The sequence below is a fragment of the Dermatophagoides pteronyssinus genome, unplaced genomic scaffold (assembly GCF_027571235.1).
Source record: "Dermatophagoides pteronyssinus isolate colony J.1.1.1.1 unplaced genomic scaffold, Derpt_VIB-CSIC_2022.12 sq0004, whole genome shotgun sequence".
Classification (NCBI taxonomy): Eukaryota; Metazoa; Arthropoda; class Arachnida; order Sarcoptiformes; family Pyroglyphidae; genus Dermatophagoides; species Dermatophagoides pteronyssinus.
In genome coordinates, this window is record NW_027461528.1 from 93,577 (window position 1) to 111,243 (window position 17,667).

The 17,667-nt window shown below is 29.3% G+C and overlaps 3 protein-coding genes across 5 annotated transcripts; 2 read left to right on the forward strand and 1 right to left on the reverse strand.

Moving 5' to 3' along the window:
• The first annotated feature begins 281 nt into the window (after positions 1-281).
• On the forward strand, positions 282-2,579 carry LOC113796837 (uncharacterized). The gene is made up of 2 exons (XM_027347124.2): positions 282-937; positions 993-2,579. Exons 1-2 carry the CDS (start codon positions 842-844, stop codon positions 1,950-1,952), a joined length of 1,056 nt encoding a protein of 351 aa, XP_027202925.1. The 5' UTR covers positions 282-841; the 3' UTR covers positions 1,953-2,579.
• Positions 2,229-17,564, reverse strand: LOC113796808 (uncharacterized). Of its 3 annotated transcripts, none has more exons than XM_075819659.1 (4): positions 17,432-17,564; positions 3,553-5,330; positions 3,060-3,488; positions 2,229-2,999 (listed from the first exon to the last, which is right to left on the reverse strand). In XM_075819659.1, the coding sequence occupies exons 2-4, from the start codon at positions 4,603-4,605 to the stop codon at positions 2,430-2,432; spliced, it is 2,052 nt and encodes a 683-aa protein (XP_075675774.1). In that variant the 5' UTR covers positions 4,606-5,330; positions 17,432-17,564; the 3' UTR covers positions 2,229-2,429. The 3 variants fall into 3 exon arrangements, with proteins under 3 accessions (XP_075675774.1, XP_075675775.1, XP_027202895.2); XM_075819660.1 differs by lacking the exon at positions 17,432-17,564 and adding an exon at positions 5,928-6,076; XM_027347094.2 differs by lacking the exon at positions 17,432-17,564 and adding an exon at positions 5,420-5,790.
• Positions 7,979-13,635, forward strand: LOC113796807 (uncharacterized). Its single transcript, XM_027347093.2, has 4 exons — positions 7,979-8,530; positions 10,222-10,991; positions 11,051-11,554; positions 11,625-13,635. Exons 2-4 carry the CDS (start codon positions 10,259-10,261, stop codon positions 13,430-13,432), a joined length of 3,045 nt encoding a protein of 1,014 aa, XP_027202894.2. The 5' UTR covers positions 7,979-8,530; positions 10,222-10,258; the 3' UTR covers positions 13,433-13,635.
• Positions 17,565-17,667: the final 103 nt, after the last annotated feature.

Sequence of the window (17,667 nt, forward strand, 5' to 3'; positions counted from 1 at the left end):
GAATTTTCACGGAGATTGCACGCAAATCGTGAAAATCACGGTTTTTTTTGATATACTGGCAAAAATAGCGACCAAATGACTGAACATCTACTCCAATTATTATTATTTTCGTATTGGTCCCTTTTTTCGTGGATATTTTCCGACTATAGGCGCGCACATCTTTTTTTTCTTTTGAACTAGAAAATACCCAATAATAATAATAATGATAAGACAGAATAACAAGGATGCTTTCTTTTTTCTCCATCATTCATTTTTGGGTTATATTTGTCGGTGATCGGTGATCAGTATTCTGGTATGCTGTATGGAACATACACGCATATCAAGAATAGCTAGTCACAAATTCTCTCACACAACCAGTACCACAGAATTCAAACAACCAAAAGTTTCGTTCGTTGGTTCAATTTTTGCTGGTTATTTTTTTTTCTAGTTTCTTTTTTTTCATTTCACTGTGTTCTCATTTTGTTTTGGCATCTTTGTTTTGCTTTTTTTGGTGGATGCGTTGTATAGAATTTTTTTCGTTTTCTTCGAATCGCTATGATTGTGATTTTTCCATACTCTCTTTCTCGGTGTGTGTTCATTGCTCGAACAAACAAAAAAAATTCTATTTTGTGACCAACAAAAAAAAAAAATTTCGAAGAGTGTGTGTGTTGTTCGGATTTTTTCTTGTTCAATTCGATTTGATGATGAATGACGGATGAATGATTGCCTGTTGTCGTCGTTGTTGTTAATGTTGTTTACAAATTCCGATATCATCATCATCAATTTTTCTTTTGTGTAAATTCACCCACATATCATTCGATTATTCAATTCTTTTCTTTTCGAGAGAAAATTCTTTTACACAATGGAAAATTCGGACAGTACAAAAGATGATGAGAAGAAGATCGTGGCCACCACCACCAACAACAACAACAACGCTAATAACAAACCGATACCAAAAGTAAGATTTGTTTGCCCCTGATAAATGTTTGTTAATTTTGATTTCGTTGATAAAGATGATGAAAATGTTAAGCGAAAATAAATTGAAACGATTAAATATCTTAACATTTATAAATGAAAAAAAAGAAATTCTATTCACTAAAAAAGCATATAAATTCGAAAAAGAACATATTTGGCGTGAAATTTTCGAAATGATGCGTGATTCCGGCATGGTATCAGCGGAAAAGGATTGGCGTTATGTTCGTGATGTATCATTTTCAAATTGGCGCAAACGTGCACAAAAACGTTTGAAACATTTAGCTGCAAATGGTTATCGTTTGAATATGGATGAATGTGAATTTCTCATATCGGATATCCTTGGTCAAACACCCGATAAATCTATGCTCAAAAAAATCCAACAACAACAAAATGCTTTCAAACAACAACCGCTGCCATCGTCGCAACAGATCAAAACAATGATAAAATGTTCGAATAATAATATCGATGGTGATGATATCGATTGTATCGATGATGATGATGATGATATCGAACACGATGAGGATGAGGAAGATGAAATGATGGAATCCGATGATGAATATATGATCGATTCGGATGAAGAAGATTCTGAATTCATTATGAATGAAATGTTTTTAATACCAAAAGTTGTTATCAATGATAATGATCATTCAAACATTAAATCTAATTCTTCATCATCATCAATGATTAAAAATGGTAAAAATCAATCACAAATTGTTAATCATCATCATCGTAATCATAATCATCAAGGTAATCAGGGTTCAATGGTAAATGGTTCGAAATTATCATCGACAACAACATCGAAATCAATTCATATCAATAATATTAATGATGATCATCAATATTATCAAAATGAACAAAGATTAATGGATCTAGAAATTGAAAATAAAATCCTAAAAAATCGTTATATGAAATTAAAAATTTTGAAATTGGAAAAAAATCTTGGCTTTGATCATTGTGACGAGGTTAAAGATCTTTTGATTAATTCCAATCATCAATAAATGACCATTATCAACTAACCAACATTCGTTATCAACTTCAATGTCCAAACAAACTACCCAAAAACATATCTTCGTGTGCAACGATATATTTGAACAATTCTTTCCAAATCTAATCACATCATATCTGATTTTGTTTTGTTTCTTCTTCTCATATCTCTCCCATCTCTTTGGTAATCATTTTTAAACATATCGAATTTTCCTTGATAATAAAAAATCACATATCCCCTAACATTCGTTCTAATCGAAATAAAATTTAATAATCGATAGTTTCGTCCATCATTTTTTAAAATTATTTTTATTTTGTTGTTGCAAAAAGAGATCCAACAATTTTTTTTGTTTTCTGGAAGAATTAAAATCGGCAAATTTTGTTTTCGTTTTTTATCTATTTTTTCAATCTAAAAATACCAACAACAAAAAAATGAAGAAGAATTGATAACAAATTGATCGAAAGATAAGGAGATTTTTCAAGTTTAAATATCATGATGATGTTGATTCTTCTTGAATGGCCGGCTTCGATTCATTTGATGGTGATGTTGTTGATGATGATGAGATTGGTGAAGATTTTTTTCGATTTTTCATCGGACTAGATTTTATCGTTGATTGAGATGATGATGATGATGATTTTGTTGTGATAAAATCATCGAAAAAAACAACAATAACTGTTATATTATCATATGATTCACGATTATATGCTTCTTTGGCTAATTTTTTTGCTATTTCTAATGCAATCGAACCATCATTACTGGATGATGATTCATTCAATGAATGATTATTATATCTGGATGATGATAATTCTTGTTGAACAAATTGTACAGCATTCTCATTCGAGAATGTATCCCAAAAACCATCAGTTGCCATTATCATAAATTTTGGTTTCAATTCATTCAAATCGAATGTCAATATGTCGGGATCGGGTATTATTAAACGATTATCTTTCAATGGATAATCACCTAATGCACGTGAAATGGCTAATATTCCGTTTACACGATAAACACCTTTTAAACTGATATAACCACCTGCTTCAAGTATGCGACGATACTCTTTTAACTAGAGAAAAACAAAACCAAAATCAATCAAATCCAATCGATTCAAATTAAAAAATCCTACCTGATAAGGTTTATGATCAAATGATAATGGTATTGTAGCACCTTTTGAATCACATAGTATACCCCTTGAATCGCCAACATTGGCAACTAATAATTTATTTGATTGTAATAATCTTATTGCGATTAATGCTGTCGAACCAGATATATCTGATCTTCGTTGAAATGTTTCAACCAATTGTTTATCCACGGAAATTATTTCTTCATTCAGAATTTTTTTCATTTCAGACATTGTTAATGACGCAAAACGATTATTATTCGTTTGAATGTCACACGTATTTTCCGATTTTGATTGTTGTTGTTCGCCAATCATCAATGATGATGATAACTTTTTTTCCGAACACATTTGTTCGCTATCCTGATGATAAACATGATTTTTTATTCTCCGAACGATCGAATCATAAATTTCTTTATCCGCATGAATTGCTGCATTCTAAATTCATTGAAAAAAGAAAATTCAAAATTCGATAAAAAAACTTTATTTATGAAATACATACCTGACCACCATGTCCATCAAATACAGCATAATATTCGATACCTAATTCCAAACCAATTTGATTGTGAATACGAAAACAATCTTCCATATTATGACGACGACCTTGTATGGAATATGCACCCGAACGTTCTGAATGAAATTGTTTCAAAACGGTTTGTTGTTGTTCAAAATATGATTTAATTGTTGAATCAACTGCAGTGAACAAATAGCCAAATAATATGGTAATATTAAGATAATGTAATAATTTCAATGATGATCTGGTTGTTGTTGTTGTTGTTGTTGGATGATGATGATTTTCATTCACAGATTGAGCTGTTGTTGATGATGGCGAAGACGGAGATGGTGATTGAATCACATTAACATCATGATTATGATGATGATGAATTATGAATGAAAATATTATAAATATTATTACTATGGCCAATATTGTTTCCAAACGTATTATAAATTCAATCAACATCGACATTGATGGATTTTTATAAAGATTACTCATTATCATTGTATAATTTAGAATATTATCACCATAATTATCATTGTTTTCATCAACGGTTTTCGATGATGATGATGATGATGATGATGATGACGATAATGGCAAAAATAATGGTAACGTTCTAGCCATTAAATAATGATAAACAAATCGAATATTATCATTCAATAAATTGAATAAATGTTGACCATAATTTAATAAATCAACAATAAAATTAACGATTAATGACGATGACCATATTTTTTCATCATTGGTGGAAAAATAATCGTTGATTGATGAGGATTTGGATTCGGAAGTTGATTCGATTTGATCATCATTTTCAACTATTTTTAGATTATCATCCGATACTGTCGAAATAGGTGATTCGGATGATGATGATTGATCAACATTCGAATCGATGGACATGGGTGAATTATCATCAACATTTTGACATTGAACAATGAATGCTGTTGATGGTGATATGATTAAAATAATGATGATCATCAATATGGTACATGCTGAGATTATTTTCAACAACGATGATGATGATGATGATTGAATGCGATTTAAATAATTGTTGTGGAACATAATCAATCAATCAATCGCGCACAAACCAAGAAAAGTTTTTCGGTATTTTTTTTCTTCAAACAAATTCCAAATCAACAATATTTATATTTTTTCGAAAGAACAAAAAAAAATTTACCACTGTTGTTTGTTTGTTTGTTGCTGTTATTAATATTAAAGTTTTTTGTTGTTTGAAATGATGATGAAAAGAATCGACAACAAAATAAAACGATTCGACGACGAATTGGCATTGAAAAAATTTCATTTAAATTTTCGACAACAGTGATGATGGTTGGCTCAAGTTTTGATGCTGCTACTGTGTTTTGTTTTTGTTGATTTAGATGATGTTCACTGCTGAAGAATCGTTAATAATTTTAGCCATGGATGCGGTGAATATTTTCGATTATTATTATTTTTGTCGTTTTTAAGATTTATTTTCTATTCTTTCGTAAGGAAAACCGAAAAAGAGTTTTCTTCATTCGTCGTCGTTTTTTTTCAAACAAGAATTATGATCATAAAATAAAGATATGATAATCTTTGTTCGTAGAATTATGTTTGTTTGTTTGATGGTTGAACATGACATCATGATGGGAAAACTTTCTATAATTCAGTAATGGTGGTTGTTTATTCTCTGGTTCAAATGATGATAATGTTGATTAGGAAAAAAGGATGGAAGAAAGAAAAAACGGTGGTTTTGTTTTCGTTCGTTGGTAGTCGAGCAGTGTCTGTTTTTCTGTTTTTCAACGAATCTTTAAATCAAAAGAAAATAAAAAAATTTATTTTTAGATTAACAAAATTCTTCTTGGTCTTTGTTCACGCATAAAAATTAAAAATTTACAAGTTTAGTTTTATCGTCGTCGTCGTCGTAAAGAATCCTGGCAAACATTTTGGGCGAAAGGCAAAAAATATCTTTCAGTCAAGGATTCGAAAATTCGAATGTTTTTTGGCTCTTTGAGCTAGCCACGTGTCTCTAAATTGTATTTGTTTTTCCTGATTTATCTCATTCGAATCAAAATAAAAAAGAGATAATGTTAATGTCGTTACTAATCAATCAAATCGATATTGATCGATCGATTAAGCAATCAATCAAAATTCAGTGTTTTTTGTCGAACTGTATTGATTTGATTTGATTAGATGAATTTGTTTTGATTTTTCTTGTTTGCACATAGATAAAATAAAATTAGATTAATAGATCAGCTGGTTAGTAAACAAACAAAAAAAACAAAACAAAAATTATGAAAACATTCGAATTTCCGGGAAAGTTTTTTTCCCGATTCTGAATTTGATCGAAACAATTTTACCCGGGAAATTTCTCTTCAAAACAAAAATGTGGGTAGCATTTTTACCTCGAATTCCACATTCACTTAGAAACACTTTACTTTACCAAAGATAGATAAGATTTTTGTAATTGAATAATGATGGTAACTAAAGTAGGTCACACCAAACTAAAATGTGTGACATCCACACACATAAATCTATCGATGAATGAGGGTTAACCAACCAGCCAACCATCATTGAATTTTGATGTAAATTAATGATGTTCAATGTTTTTTTCTAACGTTTGATAAAATCTCAAATTCAAATGTCAATGTTATTTATGATCGTTGTTGTTGTTTTTGGAATTTTTCTTCAAATTCATTCATCATTTTTTTCTCAAAGATGCTGGTGGTGGTGACAGCGGCCCATACATAACAACAACAATAACATTATTATCATCATCATAAATCAATCAATCAATCAATCGGTCGGAAAAAAGGTCAACAAAGATGAATAATGATGGTAGAAAATGTCCGGAAAATTTATTTTTTCTTCATGTCAATCTCCAAGACGATTATCATCTGATGATGATCAAGATTATTTAATTAATTATCATTTAATCTAATCTAATCTTAATCATCATCATCATTACACGTCTTATATGAATAATCCAGGTAAAAAAATCGAACAAAACGGAACGTTCGATCGAATGTTTTGATTATTCATTCGAATTTTTGTATGTGGGGGATTTCCTTTGATAAATTTTTTTTTCTTTGCAATTTTACGGAAAATTTTTTCTCTGCTCCCTTTTTCAATTTTATTTCGTTCGTTTTTTTCAAAGAAGCAAAGATATCAATCGGATTTTTTGTTTGCAATAAAAAATCAAAATCAAGAAATAATTTTTCTTGTCTTTACATGATTACAGTATTATGATGATGATGAAACTACTGAATCTGTTTCTTTCCAAATGTTAAGTTTGTGTTTGTGTTTCAAACATTGAAAATCATTTTATCTTTTTTTTCATTTTATTTAACCAATTTTTTTATCTGGGTTGATTGTATATTCAATTTGTGTTTGTACGAAAATTATCCCCATAATCATTGTCTGTGTTCAATTAGTTTTTGAAAAACTAGAAAAATTCATACATGAATGACTCATACAACAAATTTTTCTTCCATTCGAAACGAATTTAAAATTTACCACTTTGGTTTTCGACCATAATTGGTCAATTTTTTCCTTTTGATCAACAAAAATCAACCAATTCAAAAAATCAATTGATCGTTTCCAGATTTTTCAGTTTTTTTGATTTCCGACATTTTTTTGTCTTTATTTATTTCAAAAGACATCCGTTTTTTCCTTCATCGTCATCATCATCCATATCGACCCTATATATTTTTGTTGTTGACATTTGTAAAAAATTGTAAAAAGCCAAAAGCAAAACCAAAAAAATCTAGGTCAACATATGGCCCGTCGTCAATAACAACTGAACAATTATGTGTAGTGATGAAAACAAAATGAGGATTTTCCCGAACCGAAACGAAAAAAAACTTGTTAAGAAAAATTATCATCAGATGGAGAAAGAAGAAGAAATCTCTACTTCACCATTGATATTTATGTGAATCTAACCCGAAAGCAACAACAACAAAGACATACATTGTTCGGGTTCCGCCCGTTCAAATCATTAGCAGCAGCAAATGGTCATCAACAAGTGGTGATTATCATCATCATCGTTATTATTTCACATTTTTTTTCATTCGAATGCTGCAATTTTTTTCCATTAAGGGAATCAAATTTCCCTTCTTTTTTTTGCATCCAATATCATTGCACCAAGGTATGTTTATTGCACCTTTGAAAATATCATTTTTTTCTCTTTTCTCTCTCATTTGGAATGATCCAATATTTAACACAAAAGAATGATTTTTTTGCAAAGTCAATGCAATTTGTGTGTGAATGTATTTAGCTGTTGATGATTTGGGATTGCAATCTAAACAACCAACCCGAGTTACCAAAACCAAACCTATCTTCTAGTGGTATTTTTATAATGATTATTTTTTGGTTGTGTGTGTGTGTTTAGGTAATAGAGTGTATTGTGTGTGATCCACAAACAAACACCATAGATAGGAATGAGGAATAGAGAATGTGTATGTTTTGAAATGTATGTTTTGGATATAGAGAATTGACAATGAGAGAAAACTCGTCTTTCAACCAAACCAACAACATACGCCAGAAGATTTTTTCTCTTTCACTGCATGCGTAGCATTTCTTGTTTCATTTTCTTATTTAATTTTCTCATTTGAATTCTCTCCATTATATCCACACATTGGAAAATGTGGCAATGAAAATCTGACTGGCTGACTCTCTCTTTATTGGTTTTAATATTTTTTTCCTCATTCGAAAATCCTCATGATGATGAGCATCAAAAATTTAATTGACTCTTGATCTCAACAACATTTGGTTTTTGTTAGTTGTTTTTATTGTTTTTTGAATTGAAATAGAATGTGTTTTGTGTCACTCGAATAAAAACACATTTTTTCATTGTGTGCTATTCGTCCATTTCCATTCGTTTTTTTTGGCTTTCAATAGTCGTTGGTGAATTTTTTCAATCCTTTCATCATCATCATCGATTTGAGCCTAACCTAAACATCAATTTCATATCATTTTTTTCATTCATGACAAATAAATATCAATAAATGTAAGTAATTTTATTCGAACAAATAAGAATCGTTGAATTTTATAGTTTCTTTACCTCTAAATCTTATGACAAAAAACAACGTAGTAACAACGTTTTCTGTCTGTGTGTTTAACCCTTTGTTCAAAAAATATATAATCGGATTTTTTTTTGTATTTTTATTTGGTGTTTGTGTTTAGTCTGTATGTTTGTGTATTGCATAATCTCTATCCAAAAGCAAACATTAATTTAAGAATTTTATTATTTTCACTTGAAACCTTTGTATCGATTCTTTGTATCGGTCATTGAACATCGATAATGATTGATGATAAAAAAGAAGATTCGTTCCATTACAACGCAGAGCGATTCTATTCAACAACAACAACAAAAAACAATGTAGATGTAGTTCGGTTATTATTATTATTATTATCATCATCATATGAAGCGCGAATGATGACTTTTAATATCCGCAGAAGAATTGCAACAAAAAAAATGTCATTCACATCTTGATCAAAAGAGCGAAGAGATCGGTCGGTCTTTGTCAACCAACCGACCAACCAATCCTATCGATGCCGACCAGTTTTTGCACTCAATTTACATTCTAATCTGATTCGATGTCTTTTTTTCAGTTTTTGTTTGTTTGATTGATAAATATTCAGAACATTTGAATAATAAATCTTTCGATTAGATGGAATCCTTTTGATACAAATTATGATGATTTTTTTCGGGCAATAAAAAATCATAGTTTTTTTTGTAAAGTTTGTTTTCAATTCGTGAAATGAATGTGAAATTCATTTGGTGATGATGGTGACGCCTGAACGCACCTTTTTTTACTTGAAAAAAATTTTATTTTTTCTCTCTCACTCTTTGTGTGTCAAAATTCAGATAAACTTGTTAATTATTTCACCTGAAATAATAATAATAATCATCATCATTGTTCTGTCAAAAAAAATCTTGATTTGTCCCAGATTCGTCAATGATCAAGATGATGCTGACCAGATCTTTTTGGTTTAAAGATTTTTATGTTTGTCAATAATTATGTGCTATGTTTTTCCTCCAGAAAAATCATTGAATTTTATTGTTTTTTTTTCAAAAAATGACCATCCTATATTTCACATGATAATTTCTATTCGAATAACATTCATTATTCAGTGTAGGATGTGTAAGTGGCTGTTTAAAAGTTTTCATCATCGATCGATTGATCTGACCTGAAACAAACGTACACAAACATAAAACACATATTGCACAACACACACAAACATTATCACATGTCTAATATTTGATTTATTTATTAATACATATTATTTAATCAGCAATTTGATCAATTGACTGATTGATTGATTCGAAATTGAATTTCCTGTATTTGTCAATTGATTTCATAATCATATTTATTTTGCGTTTTTTCTTTTTCACTGTAAGACACTTATGAGAGTTTTGTTTTAAAGTAAAATTCAATTTTCATTTTTTTTTGTTCAAAATGAGAAATTTTTGTTATTGATAATGTGATGATGGCCTTTTTTTCTCTCTTGATTCAGCATTGACATTTTTTTCCAAGTTTTTGACAATGTCGTAAATTTTTCATATTTTTTCCAAAGAAAATACAAAATAAATATTTGATTTTCCACTTTTTGATTACATTCTTGAGTTGATTTTTGTTTTGAAAGGAAAACTATGCCCAATATTTATCAATGTTTTTTCCTACTTTATTTATTTAGGTTGTGATCGAATATAAATAATTGTTTCATATCGAAAATGATGATGACAGCTATTATTAAAACAACAATTATAAATGGTAGTAATGTAAAGAAGAAGAAGAAAATTATTAATGGTCATAGTTTATGGTGGTGGTGGTGGTCGTATTATCATAATCCTCATCCATTGAAAATCAATTGCAGCTCAACAAGTGATTGTCAACAACCGAAACACCCGAATGATGATGATCCACAATATCTTAGTTCATCATCATCATTGAATTCCATAATGAATTGTATAAATGGTCATCGATCAATAATATCATTAAATAATCCTTTCATTCAATTTTTATGTGATTTTTTTATTTCATTGACAATGATCTTCATCATAATGATGAGGTGGTGCAAACAAATTTTCAGTGATTATTATCATCATTTAAATAATTTCAACAAAAACAACAGCATTTATTATAGTCATAATCATCATTATTATCATTCAAATTCAATGATAAAACAATCATCTAATCATAATAATAATATCAAATCAAATATATTTTCCATAATGATGATATTATTATTATTAATATTGCAATGTAATACTCATCTAATCGAATCGAATTTAACAACAACAACGACTTTGTCAACAACGACGATGATGACTGATTCAAACATTACCAACAACAACATTACGAATAAACGACAACAGCCAATATCATCTCCATCACCACAACCATCATATACGTTAAATGATTATAATCAGGCAATCAAACAACATGCATTCAATAGTCCTCATTGTAAGTTTTTTTTGTTGATTGTTTTTTATTCGTAAAAAATTTAAATTTTTGTTTTTCAGTATTTTGTGGTGATCCACCTTTAGTACCGAATGCACAATCTAATCTTCATCGACATCAAAAACATTTTGTTTTTCCCATTGGACAAGAAGCTAATTATGAATGTGAACAAGGTTTTCGACCGATTGATGGTCAATCGCAAACTCGTTGTATATTGGATGGTATACATCCATCCAGTATTGGTCATATTTTATTTCCCGATATTCATCATCATTCTGTTGATACTGATAATGATTCAAATTCACCAAACATACGATTAGGTTCGAATAGATCAAAAAATAGCAAACGTCTCAACGATGGTGATGATGATGAAAATGAACATGATTTGAATTCAGCAACAAATGATAAATCAAGATTTTTGGATGGTGATTTTTTTGTTGGTGATAAACGTAAAATGAGCCGAAAAAATGATGCAAATGATGATGATCTGGATGATCTGGATAGTAGTAATAAACATCCTAAACAGCATGCACATTGGTCACCATTGGTTACATTGAATTGCCAACGTAAGTCACGATTTTTCAAAATGAAATTCATTTTTAATAAAAATCTTTTTCTTCATTTTCATTTGTAAAGCGGTGAATTGCAGCCAGCCATTAGAGATTCCAAATGCTAAAATGATCTTTAATAAAAGTTCCACATCAGCAAATTTTTCATTCAATTCAAATGTACATTATGTATGTGATGAAGGATATGAGACAATTGGCTTTCCTGTTCTTACTTGTCGGGCTGATGGCCAATGGAATAGACAGCCACCTGAATGTCGACTGAAACAATGTCCACAATTGCCTGAATTAAAAAATGGACGAATTTCTTATTCCGATGCCGAACGAAGAATTCATTCACGTGCTGATTATTTATGTAATCATGGTTATCGTTTGAATGCTATTTCAAATACTAGAATTTGTGGTTCAAACGATCGTTGGAGTCCATTGGAACAATATTTTAAAGCGACTATCGGTAGCAATTCTACTCAAAATGTTGCTATTCAAAATAATTCAACAAATGAAATATATGAATGTATAGCTGTTACTTGTCCAACGCCTGTACGACCACATAATGGCCTAAGAATCGTTGATGTAAATCGTAAACAACGAATGAATCGAAATTTTTTCATACCTGGTGATATAATCATCTTTAGTTGCATGTCAAATCGTTTAAAATTAACGGCAAAATGTCGTGATGATGGTGAATGGTCACAAAGAATGCCACATTGTCCAATGAATGAATTTTCAACACTTAAATGTGCACCGATTACAACATTTTCACATGGAACGGTGAAAATTGTCAATCAAACACGTGCATTATTCAGTTGCAATGATGGATATGAATTGGATGGTGCAACAACAATTAATTGTAATATAAATGGAGCATGGAGCGGTCCATTACCACGTTGTGTTGTACGAATGATCATATCGACTGATAATCATCAATCCATATTAGATTCATCAAATAATCATCAACATTTATCTGAATCAAGCCATAAAGATTTGGATAATGAAGAAAGATCGATCTCAAATACATTGCTAATATTATTGATAATTATTTTCATCTTATTATTCATTATTATTAGTATTGGTATGGTTGCATTTTGTCGTTGGCGACAACGACGTATGAATAGTAAAGTTTGGCAAAGATATTTTGGCCACTATTATCATCGACAAAGTAAAACAAATATAATGTTATCAACACATTTTGGTAGTAATTATCATCACCATCATTCTAATCATCCACATCATCAGTTAAATGGTGGATCATCAGCATCGACAACATCAACTAATAATGGTGGTGGTGGTGATCCAGTCACTATTGCGCTAAGTTCGAATGTTGGTGGTGATGGACCATCATCAAATGCAAGATTATTAAAACGTGGTAATAATCGTTCAAAATCAACATATTCCAAAACAAGCAGCATCGGTACTGGTAATGGAATTTTACAATCATCATTTTCATCGGCCGATGAAACAACTGCTGATCTAAAATCAACAGCTGAAACAATTATATCAGAACGTGCACGTACTATATCAACATATGTTGCCGATGATACTTGTGCTGAAGATGATGAATATGATGATGATGATGATTGTGGTGATTGTGATGATGATATTATTAATGATTATTCACCAACATCCATTTATAGATCTACAACATTTCCATTATCATCAACAATCGTACAACAACATTCATTACCATTAGATATTCTTGGTGGTGGCAAATCGATTGATATTAATATTGCAAAACGAACATTAAGTTCGGATAATAATAGTCATCAAATAATTAGTCAAAAGAATGCATTTGATCCAATATTGTCTAATGATTTATTCGATACAACAACAACAACTAGAAATCAATCAAATGGTGGCATTCCTGTAACTGATTTATAAATGATTTTTATTAAGTTTTTTACAACCATCAACCACTTATGGGCAGCATTTGTGTTTTGTACAAAAACTAAAACGTGATTTTTTTTCGCAGCTTCTTAATCGTTCTTCTTTTTTAAATTTTTGCATTTGAATTTTTTTTATTTTAAACTTTTCATATCATTTGTAAAATTACGATTTTATGTATTAAACAAAAAATGATTTCATTTTTTCCCTGTACATTTTTTTTGAATTTGGAAAAAAGCGCGAAATTTGAAATAAATATTTGGATTAATATCATGGATAGATGGCGATAGTGGTACTATGGAAAAAACCAACTATAGCAACATTTTCAATTTGAATTGTGTGTCCAGTAATGATGATTATAATTCAAATTGAATTAAATTAAATTAAAATGAATGAGAAAAATTTTATGATAGTCATCCTCATCATCCAGAATCCTTAATCATTCAATCAAATTTTGTCTACAATTCAAATAAATTCCGCATTATATTTCGATGATATTGGCTGAACACACAACACAACAGAACAGGGTGAATGACATTGTCAACAAAAACATATAAATAAAAATAAATAAAACTATAACCAACCAAACCAAAATAATGGTGGAATGTTGAATTTTTCCTTTTTATTTCGCCTAAAATTCACCACACACACACACACATGGCATCTATATATATTCTTGGTTGGCTGGTTTTTTATTCATTTCATTACGATAATTTATTATCATCATCATTATTATTATGGTTCTTTTAACATTATTTTTTTGGCTATTCTGATTCAAATGTGAATTCAGAAAATTTCAAATCGAGCCAGCCGACAGAATTATTTTTGGATCAAAAATTCATTATGTTCGATCTGTTGATCTCCCCTTCAATTTACCCGCAAAATCATTACCCAAACAAAATGAATGAACTTTCTGTGAAATGAATTTCATTAATTTCCTTTTCTCTTCTTCATTAGTTTTCGGGATAATATTGTTTAGTCTGCCAATTCGATCATCTAATCCAATCAGGAATTAATGGTGATGACACATGATGATGATGATATTTTTTGATTATGTCATCAGTTTCTCAATTTTTGCATTGTAACATTTTTTTTCATTCAATCGAACAATATTTGGTGAGAAAATTTAATTAAAACAAAAGGCTGATGAACCAAAAATTTGTTTTGTTTCTCTCGTTGATTAGACAAATAAATTATGCTGAAAATTCATTCAGGTCATTTTTCGAAATGTGTTTGAAAGAGTTTCATGACAAGTCAACATTTTTCATTCGACCAAACAAAAAAAAATCTTTAAAATTCAATCTTTAATTTTTTGTTTTGTTTGTTGTTGCAAAAATGAATAATTTTAAATTATTTATGATCAAGGAAAAGAAAGATAAAGGTTTTTTGTTGCTGTTGAAAATTCTTTGGTCAGTTTGATTAGATGATTTTGCTGTTTTTGTTGTTGTTTGGGTGCCATTGACACCAATAAACAACAATTTTTGTTGTTGTTTTTGTTGTTCCCTTGATCATTATCGGGACATTGACTGGCTGGCTGGAGCAGTGAATTGAAATGAATTTTGTGAAATTAAATTTTATTTTCATTCGCAATTAATTAATTGTTGTTGTGACCACAATTTTTTGTTTATCAATCAATTAATCGATTTATTAATAAAACCAAATGCAAAAAAAAAAATTATGATGACATATATTTTCAAAATAGAAAATTTTCTGAGTAAAATCTTATCTAATCGGATGTAAACAAAAAAAAATGTTCGAATCAACTATTTAAACATTAATTAACCTTTTTTGGTTAAAATATCTTTTTTTGGCTAACGAATTCGGAAAACAAACAAAAAAAATTTTATTAATCGATTCGAACGAAAAATTATCATCAAAAAAACAAAACCCGAAAGTAATTAGTAAATTTTTTTTAAACTTATCATAATTAAAATGATGATTATAATCAATGCTGATGACAACCAGCTACCGACTGCTAATGACAAACATGTTCATTTCGGCTAAAAAATGATTATCAGACTTTGGCCATGTTTCTCATAAAACGCAAAAAAATCAACAAACATTTATCACCTTGAGTGAACAAAAAAAAATAAATAAAACACCTGTGGTGAAAATTAAAATTTTTCAATTTTAAACGATTTTTTTTAAATAAATAAAAAATGATGATGATGATCGGTTATTTATACGTTCGGACGAAAATTATATATTTTCTTGGAAGTAAGAAAAAACCTACACACTATTGACTACTGAATTTTCTTCATTTGCAAAAAAGTCATCACTAAAATTTATTTAAAAAAAATTTCAAAATTCTGAACTGAAAATAAAAAGAATCCGAAAATACAAGATATTTTCGATCAAGTTCCGGAAAGAAATAATTTATTTCTATTTTGTTATTCATTTTTTCAATTAACAAATCACGATCTTTTAAAATAATAATTATTCAACGAAATACAATGATGATGGAATGATAATGAATCGTTTTATGAAACTTAGCCAACTTTTTTTTGTTGAAATGGTTTGTTGATTTTCCTTATTATTCGTCATATAAAAAACCTAAAAAACTAAGCAAAACAAATCGCAAATTGATGAAAAAGAGGCTCTCCGACAATAACGAGAAAAAAGAAAGAAATAAAGATAGGTAGATTAGATAGGTAGGTCATGGTTTGATAGTAGTAATTATCGATTAACAAACCATCCATCCATTCAATTCATTCATTTGATTATTATCATCATCTCAATGTGTGTGTGGCCATCAATCTCATAAATCTTTTCTTGTTTTTTTTTCATTAACTTTTCTTATTTAGCTAAACAAGAATCCAAGTTTTTTTCTGCTCGTTCAGTTTATCAATTGTTGTTTGGTCAAAAAATGATGATAATAAATCTGTGGAAAAATATAAATATTTAATGATGTCACATAGTCGACACTTTAATGGATCTTTTTTTTCTTTCTTTCAGGCATGTAATAAATTTGGTGTGTACGTGCAAACAACATCAAAAGAAAATAATTTGTTTTTCTCTTTTCTTTCTCTCCGGTTGAATGGTGTTAATGTCCATTCATCATTTCTTTTCTCTTATAATTGGACAGGATGAAATTCTTCTTTGTGTACAAACCAGGATTCTTGGTTGATTGTTTTTTCGAATGAATCATCAATAATTATGATGAAAAAAATCAAGTAATGTGATTCAATCACAAACAATCAGGGAAATGAAATCATTAAAATCAACATTATGATTTTGTTATCGTTTCTGATGATGATGATGAGGATTCGTTATTATTATTTTCAATCAATCAAGATCATCACCATGATAACCATAATGATGATGAGAAAAAAAAATGTTATTTCGGATTTTATTTCTGGTTGCACCACTCTCCAATGATGCTGATTAGTCTTGATTGAACTTGAACTTGTTTTTGTTGTTTAATCGATTATTATAAAAAAACACTAATCTAATCAATCAATCAAATCGATTAATAATTATGTCTTGAATGTTTGGATAAATTGATTTTCTCAATCACCATATCAACTTCATGTTTTTTGTTCAATTACTCTAGTTATCGAGATCTTGTTCAACAACAACAGTGTGCTACATCATTAAATCCTCATTCTATTCAATATGATTGTGATTCACACACACACAAGCATCACCGGTTGTAAAAAAACAGACAACAACAACAACATTAAACCGGGCGGGGGAGCCATGATTTTCATGATGGAGCCCAAACATTGAAAAAAAGAATGCTCTTTTGTACTGGCTGTGTGTGGTTGTGGTTGATTTCTGTCAATATGTGTGGATTTATTGTGGAATTTGTTTGAAATTCAATTCTTTGAATTGATCAATCGATGACCAATCAATCGATATACATCTATCTCTTTGGACTATATTTGGTTCATTTTTTCATAATTTTAAAAAAGCTTTTTCAAAAATTTGAAAATCATAAAATCATCCGATTAAAATAGATTTTTGTTCTGTATTAAAATCATAAATTTTTCTTACTGTTGTTGTTGTTGTTAATGTGTTTCTTCATTTAAAATCATCATCATCTTCAAAGATGAACATTTTTTAAAGTGCCATATATCCATAATCAAAGAATCTTCATGTTTTTTTCTTTCTTAAATAATTTTTAAACCAAAAAAAACACCAAAATAAATAAACACACGCATAGAGTAAATATTCTTCCAATTCAAAGAAGATTATACTAATCATCATTGGATGATGATGATGACATCGAC